The 8,907-nt window shown below is 37.0% G+C and overlaps 1 protein-coding gene across 1 annotated transcript; it reads left to right on the top strand.

Annotated features, from left to right (window-relative positions):
- The first annotated feature begins 2,625 nt into the window (after positions 1–2,625).
- LOC120090731 lies at positions 2,626–2,991 on the top strand. The gene has a single exon (XM_039048445.1). The coding sequence runs from the start codon at positions 2,626–2,628 to the stop codon at positions 2,989–2,991; it is 366 nt and encodes a 121-aa protein (XP_038904373.1).
- The last annotated feature ends 5,916 nt before the right edge of the window (positions 2,992–8,907 follow it).

Genomic DNA, 8,907 nt, shown 5'->3' with positions numbered 1-8,907 from the left:
TAAGCAATGCGATCGTTTAAATGTAGAGCTAAGTGATCGTGGCGTGGGAACTAAACAATACGTTGGATTTTCTAAACGATAGAGCTAAGCGACTGGTTTTCTTATGGTGCAATCTGGTTCAGCCCATTTTAAATGCCTTTTCAATTTCAACCACCAATCTACCAAATTAATTCATATTCCACCTAAATTAATTTATATAAAAACCATTTCTAGACTTCTATCTCTTCATCAAATTTCTCTACTAAGAAGTTCTCTTCATCAAAAGTCCAAAACTTGTATCTCACGAAGCTGTCAGTACACTCCGTCATAAGAAGGTATGTATTTCATTTTAAGTATTCTCAATAGTTCACTAACTATTAGGAAAATTAACAATGCCTTCATTTGATATTTATTTATAAATTTTGGAGGTTGATTTTTGGAGTTTGAGTTATGTTGCTTTGTTAATTGTATGTGTTTTTTTTTTTTTTTTGTTAATAATGAATTGCATTTGATATTTATTTATCAATTTATAAAAAAAAATAAAAAATATGTTATTTTTTTTATACCCGGTCAGGCTTCATCGGGTAAGAAGCAAAAGTTAGATTCCCGGTCATGCTTCACCGGGTTACCTGACCGGGTGCACACAAAGTCCATGCTTCTGTTTTTTGACCCGATAGTGGACCCGGCTGGGTGGACCACCGGGCCAAAAAACAAAATCATGTTTTTTTTATTTTGATTTTTTATTGCATTATATTAATACATTTTCTATATAAAATGTAGGAGAATGCCTCATGTTTGGATTTGTTTCGGTGGCGTTTGGAATGAAAGGGAAAAAGATTATGATAGAGGAGAGTTGTGGGGGTTTGACATTGAGTTGGGCACGACCTATAATGAATTCCTGACCGAAGTTTATAGGATAAGTGGTATAATGTCGGATGAGTATGATCTTGTTATAAGATGTATACTTCAATTGACTAAGATCTACACACATTCCTTACATGGGAAAAGGTCTCAGAAATACCTCTTTACGTGTCCACGCTTCCAGTATTCAACAAATCAAGGATTTCATCCAAATAATTCATATGTCCGACAAACTGAAGAAATCCCTTCAACATCTAGGCCAGTATTGTGGAAGATGGAGTCGGATAGTCAATTTTCTCCCACATATTTTAACCCATCACTTACTTTATCGCCTAGTAATTTGGCGACTCATAACTTAGGGAATGATGCAAACCAAGGTCAATATTGCAATGATTGGTCTTGGAGGGAGAATGACGATGAAGAGGAACCCAAGATTAACACCCACCAAACACTTCATGCAGAAGAATGAACAATCGAAGACTACGGAGGCTCGTCACATGCAACGGGTCGTGACTTATCACATGCTTCTAGTAGCATAATCACCATGTCAGGTCAGTCTTATTCTTCTAAAGATGTGCAAGTTGGTGACATATTTATATCTAAGAAGGATTTAAAGATGTGGTTATCTATGTTAGCAATTAGAGGTAACTTTTAGTTTAGGGTAAAGAAGTCGACCACAACATTATACAAAGTTATATGCTTAGTTGAAGAATGCAAATGGAGACTTCGAGCCCTTAAATTGAAAAATTGTGAAATATTTAAGATCTCTAAGTATGACAATGTCCACACATGTAGAAATGAAATATTGACTAACGAACATAGACAAGCTTTTAGTTGGGTTCACGGACATCTAATTTCGTCGAAGTTTGAAGATGTTAGTCGTTCATATAGACTGAAAGACATTGTCAAGGATATAAAACAAGAGTATGGTGTGAGTTTAAGTTATGATAAGGCATGGAGGGTAAGGGAAGAAGCGTTAGTGCTTGTTTAGGGGTCACCAGAAGAATTGTACAAGAAGTTACCTAAATTTGGTAAAGCCTTACAAATTGAAAATTCTGGTTCAGCCTTTAAATATGATCTGCAAGAAGATAAATATTTCAAGCATGTCTTTATGGCTCTTGGTGCTTCCATAAGGGGGTTTTTGAATGGCATTTGCTCTGTTTTAATTGTAGATGGAACACATTCAAATACAGTGGTAAACTCCTACTTGCGACTGGGGTCGATGGAAATAATCAAATATACCCAGTCGCATTTGGTATATCTGGTGGAGAAACTAATGAATCTTGGGCGTGCTTCCTTTAACAATTAAGATGTGCAATTGGGCAAATTCATGATTTGGTTATAGTATCAGATAGACACCCTAGCATAAAAACAATTATCACGGTCTTCCTAGAAGCATTTCATGGTATCTGCATCCATCATTTGAAAGCTAATTTATTAGTTAATTTTAAGAATAAAGATATTTTCGATATTTTTGATAAAGCAGCGAAGGCAAGTCATGAGTCTATGTTCAAGTACCATTGGTGTCGATTTACAGGGTATCTAGGTGCACGCAAATACCTAGAGAATATCAGCCTTGAATGGTGGGCTAGGGTGTACCAATGTAATAGAAGATACAATCAGATGACAAAAAATCTCGTCGAGTGCATAAATAGAGTGTTAAAAGATGCACAACAGTTACCAATCACTTCATTTCTAGACCATATTAGAGGCTGGTTATAAGATTTTTATTACAGATATCAAACGGAAGCATCAAACAGTACATCAAGACTGTCGGACTATGCGATGATAATAATTCTTGACGCGGCGGACAAAGCGAGCAGATATGAAGTTCGACCAATTGACCAATATGAGTTTGAGGTGATAAATGGAGGATTGGAAGGCCGTGTCAATATTCACACAAGAACATGCACGTGTCGCAAGTTTGATTATTATAAAATCCCTTGTTCACACGCCATTGCTGCATGTAGGGTTCAGAATATTGATCCTACCTCTCTTTGTTCATGGGTATACTCTATTGATGCAATATTGGCTGCGTATGCTGAACCTGTACGATCACTTGGACACTTTTTGGAGTGGAAACAATCATCAGCCTTCGTCGATGTTGAAACATTACCTCCAAAAAGAGTTACAAGAATAGGTCGCCCATGAACAACAAGATTTCCTTCTACAGGTGAATTTCATCAAGTCCATAGGTGTTCTAGATGTGGTAAACGGGGTCACAACAAAATGACATGCAATCAACCTTTTAATACTATCGAGTGAAGTATGGTTTTTTTTTTTTTTTTTGTGAACTTGGATGATATTTTTGTGAATTTGGATGATATTCTTGTGAACTTAAATGAATATTTTTGTGAATTTAGATGAGATTCTTGTTTTTTTTTTTTTGTATGCACACGGTCGGGAATTGGCGCCAATTTGCATAGTCGGTCGGGAATTGGCATGCATGCGCCTGACCGAGAATTGTGTATAATTTTTTCATTTTTGCATGCACCCGGCTGGGAATTGGCGCCAATTTGCATGTGCCCAACCAGAAATTTGTATACTTTGATGAATAACAATAAATTTTAACTAGCAAACCACTCCCAACTATAAACTTCATTTATCACTTCAATTATTAATTACAAAAAAAGTTTACAAAGAATCGAATATGATTAATTCTCTGACCTGGAAGTCCGCACAAAGAAGTACCCAGTGCATCCTAGAGAGGTTAAAAGGCATGTAAACAGCATTAACGTTGCTCCAAGCTACATCGTAGTCAGTGTGTTTACCATGAACGTACTTTAAGACGTTTGTCACCTTACTCCAGTCGATAGTATGGCGATCGCATCTTAGGAAGTTCTAAAGGAACGAGAAAATCAAACAATTTCAGAAAATGGCCTAATATATAGCGTAACTACAATGTCAGATAACATACCGTAACTACAATGTCAGCTATAGCAAATTTTCAATGACACAAGCCTGGTTGGGCTTGCATTTTCATTTTTATGAACATAAACAATGTGTCTATTACCTGTACGATAAGAGTGATCAAGTAAATAAGGACACATATACACACACGATAATCAAAATTAAAGGTTATATACCTCATCATTCATCCATTGGGACGGTGTTAACAGACTATTAAACCAATTTTTATCCATTTAAGCATATACATTCCTCTAAATCATCGTAGCAAGGTCTATGTTGTCCATCCACATTTGAAATTTAAAACTAAGATCCTCAGGTATGTCAACGAGGGGATCGTACTTCTGAAGCATTTTTTGCCTCTTCCCATACTTACTTGTGTCCTTCCACGGTGTAGTTAATTTCCAAGAAATTTTTCTCATTCGGCCACTGCGACCTTCTATTACATTTACATTTTCCGTGTCTTGTGAACTTATATCGACAACCTACACAATAAAATTTGTAGTGAACTTATAAGAATAGTTGTGTTTGATCGACCTACACAATGATGGCTACACTTCTATGTCAATTATAGGGTTATTCAATCAAATAAAAAAATAATAATAATTATTACAACAATAGGAGGTCATAGCATGATCATGACAAAATATCCTAACTTCCAAATTTCATACTAAATAGGAAGACATAGACGATAAGAACAGACAACAAGGATCATGAAAAAATATCCTAACTTCTGAATAACAATATTACATCAACAGTTTTGGTCGTTAACTTCTCAACAAGGTCATACCTCGTCCTTCCATCCATCAATGGCTGACCCTTCATCTACAACATTGTCACCTAGAACCGCCACAGGTACAATATCACCAACTACAACACCTACAGCACCAGAAGAATGACCATCCCTATCACCATCGTTAGCCACAGCATGATCACTCGTACCTCCATGGTCCCCACCTCTAGTGCAGTCAAAGTCTTTTCCCTGCATGCATAGTTATTAATGCTTTTTAGGTATATCCTTGCGTGCTTAGTTATGAAGATAACATACAAGAAGCATCATAATGGTATATCCTTACTTTTGATAATCGTCGCAAGTACTTCTTAATGCTTTTTAGGTCACGTTTCACACTTTCCACGCAACGATCAAGATGTTTGACTAGCTTAACCAATTTGTAGTACTTCTTCTGTTTCTTCTGTGACTTCTCATCATGTCTTTGTTGATTGTCACTGTCATCGACCTCCTTAGTGTTTAAAGGTCTAGCAACATCGCCATCATTTGTGGGTTTTGGTTGTACATGTGGTGCAAGTGGTGCAGGTGGTGCAAGTGGTGCAATTGGTGCAAGTGGAGGGATGGGTGGCTCTATAACACGATTAATAAACTGAATCTCTTCCTTAGAAGGAACAAGTTCCAATGTAATTCTCACCTACAAAAAATTGTAATCATGAATAAATAAACTAATAAGCTATAATCATCAAGATAATTCTAACCCAAAAAAATTAAGAAGAAACATACTACATCTAACCCGAAGACTTCATTTCTAATCACTCCATATGGAGGAGAATGTGAGCACGACCATCTCAAAATGCGTGGTATCGCATTATCATTCAATCTGTTTGCAATGCGTCCGGATAATGATGAAACTGTTTCATATGCCCATACCTATATGAAATGTAAGTATATATCAGTGGTGTACTTTTATGAATATTCATTAAATCAAACTAATTAAGTTACCCTGAAAACCATGGGGAAATCCGTAAAGACTGTACGTCTGTTGTTTTCCATATGCATTGCCTTCATAAGCCTGTACTTTATCTTCCAATCCTTGTTTGAATCATTTAATTGTATTGGCAAAAAATTTCTTGCTCCAATCCTCATTACGAAATCTATTTCAATCGTCTATAATCGTTAAATTTTCAAAATCCATTTGCTTTTTTCTCTCTCTACCCATCATAGCAAACTCAATAAAATAACACAATGCAATTTTCGCTGCATCAAAATCGTTTTCAAACTCAGGACTTGGAAAAATAGAGTCCAACTCGTATGCCTTCATGCCCTCATTATCGTTCAAATACTTGGCTCTAAATCTAACAAAAGAATTTTCTCCCCTCACATTTCTAGCTTGATGTTTTAGTCCTGTGATAAGGTTAAACTCTACTTGGTTGTAGGATACTTTATTCCCCATAAGATTAAAGCTAATAACATCTCTCCTAGGTTCCTCTACCTCCCGAAGAAAAATATAATGAATTAGTGGTCCATTGAATATGATGTTTGTGTCAAGGAGAGGACCAACATGTTTGTCTAAACATGGCTAATTGTGTCAGAGATAGTTTTTTCTTAATTTTAGGGATAGTCTTTTCCTATGTGGGAACAACATGAAAGGGCCATAGAAAAATGGTCATTAGGATGTACCTTCATATCTAGTTCCATTATAACCTACATTTTTCATGAAATAGATAAATTAGAAGACAACACATCATGATCATCAATGCATACTTAAAAAAACAAAAAATTATATATAAATATAAAAAAATAAATAAAATGGCCCAACCCATACCCGACCAGGTATGGGGCCAAGCGAAAAAAAATACCCCTACCCAGTCCAATACCTGGTCAGGCCGGCCCAGGCCAAATTCCATGGCTCGCCCCTCACTACCCGATTCCTCTCCCCCTAGACGGCTATCTTCTATTGTTTGTTGTAGCTAAACGATCATGTAGTGATATCGTTTAGAAAAATCCAACATATCATTTAGTTCCTACGCCACGATTGCTTAGCTCTACATCTAAACGATCGCTTAGTTCTATTGCATAGCACTTCATTACATTGCTTAGTGCACGTCGTAACTAAACGATCGTGTAGTGCCATCATTTAGAAAATCCAACGTATCGTTTAGTTCCCACACCACAATTTCTTAACTCTACATCTAAACAATCGCTCAGTTCTATCGCGTAGCATTTCACCGCATCGCTTACCGCGCGTTGTAACAAAACGAATGTGTAGTGCCATCGTTTAGAAAATCCAACGTATTGTTTAGTTCCCATGCCACAATCACTTAACTCTACATCTAAATAATCGCTCAGTTCTATCACGTAGCATTTCATCGAATCGCTTAGCGCGCGTCGTAGCTAAACGATTGTGTAGTGCCATCGTTTAGAAAATCCAACGTATCGTTTAGTTCCCACGCCACAATCGCTTAGCTCTACATCTAAACGATCGCTCAACGCTATCGCGTAGTAATTCATCGCATCGCTTAGCGCACGTCGTAGCTAAATGATCATATAGTGCACCATCGTTTAGAAAATCCAACGTATCGCTTAATTCCCACCGATCATAGCTAAGTGATCGTTTAGTACTAGGTGATGGTATTAAGCGATCGTTTAGTCTCAATACCCACTCCCTTTCTGCACACCCCCTCTCTACCCAGTGCACTCCCCCTACCCAGTCCAATACTCGACTGGCCGAGACCGGGCGCCATCTACTCCTATCCAGTTTTGCCCCCTTCCCCCTCGTCCTTTCCTCTCTTTCCTGCCCATACCCGTTCGAAATACACTTACGGCCCGGCCGGTCTACCACCGGGCACAATCCCTCTTCCCCAAATCTATCCCCAAGCAACCTCATTTGCCTGCTCAGTCACATACCCGGTCACAATGTTATGAAGCCCGATCAGGTAAGACCGATTTCTAGAAATGCATTTTAGGCTCAAACTTATTCAGAAAATGCTAAACATGATGTTTTTAGGAAAAAAAAAATAATATTCAACATAGATCTAACCTAGATTTCAAATATTCACACAAGAACACCTAACATAAACTAACACATTGAGTGAAACAAAATGAAAATCCATACCTTAATTGAAAAATCTCAATGATCTTTAATGAAAAGGAGAATGACAAGGAAATGTAGATCGAATGGGAAGAGTGAAATGGAGTGAGATTGAGGATTTTTGAAATGGAGAAGAGTGAAAATGGAAAAGAAAAATGAGGGTTTGGAGGGTTTGAGTGAGTTTTGAAATGTGAAGGGTATTGGGGTAATTTTCATTCATTTTCAAAATTGTGGGGTCAAAAAAACATACTTTTTAAAAAGGTCCAAAAATCAAAATCAAAACTTGAAAAATGTCATTTTTGTCAATTACCCAACAACGTGTTCACGAAATTAAAAGAAAAGAGAACTAGAGAAAAAAATAAGAAAGAAAAATGAGGTACCAAAACAGTTGGGAGAATTTAAGTTCAAATCAAATCATATCTCAATATAATTGTTTTGGTTATACTTTTTATATACTGAAAAAAAAAACTAAAAGAAAAAGAAACCTCAATTTTCATTTTAAGGTATAGTTTATATATTATTTTGAAATTAATTTTTTCTTTAATCTTTATTGTTGTGACTTGATGTTTTTGGCTCCTCTTGCACTCATTTACTGTATTTGATATCTTGTGCAAATTGTCAAAATCTTACTTAGTTGGTCTGATTTTTCTTACCTAAACCCCTTGTTTCTCTCCGGTTAGGTAAACCAATCTTTCCATTCTCTCCCTATTTAAGGGGCACTTGTATCTCTATTTGTTTAATGAGAAAACGTAGCAACAAGTTAAGTTCACTTCTTCTTTGTCTCTCCGCCACTCTCCTCATAACCAATCTTGGTATCAGAGCGTCTGATCATGGACGATTCTCAAGACAAAGTTCCAACAATAGAACCCATCATTCTCACTCCTTCAACCTCTGTTCACAACCAATCTGAGCTCAAAACTAGCCAAGAAATTCAACTTGATCCTAACAGGTACCAAGTAAGATTTGGAACTATGCCAGTCAGTACCCCTGCCTTCACTAACCTCTTGAACCATGTGACCTCCATTAAACTCGACAAAAGCAACTTCGTTCTGTGGCAAAACATAGTTATGCCAATCCTGAAAAGCTACAAACTAGAGGGACATCTCACTGGGAAAACTCCTCCTCATGAACAATCACTCATTATAGCACTATGTGAAGATGAACCAAAGAGACTCCTTTTCCTAATCCGAAGTATGACATATGGTTCGCGATAGATCAACTTCTAGTGGTTATACAACTCAATGTCCCCTACTGTGGCTGCTCAAGTCATGGGTCACGATGAAGCTAAATCACTGTGGGAGGCAATTCAAGAATACTATGGAGTGCACTCTAGATCTCA

Source organism: Benincasa hispida, chromosome 11, assembly GCF_009727055.1.
Source record: "Benincasa hispida cultivar B227 chromosome 11, ASM972705v1, whole genome shotgun sequence".
Lineage (NCBI taxonomy): Eukaryota > Viridiplantae > Streptophyta > Magnoliopsida > Cucurbitales > Cucurbitaceae > Benincasa > Benincasa hispida.
This window is presented reverse-complemented; position numbering and strand designations above follow the sequence as displayed.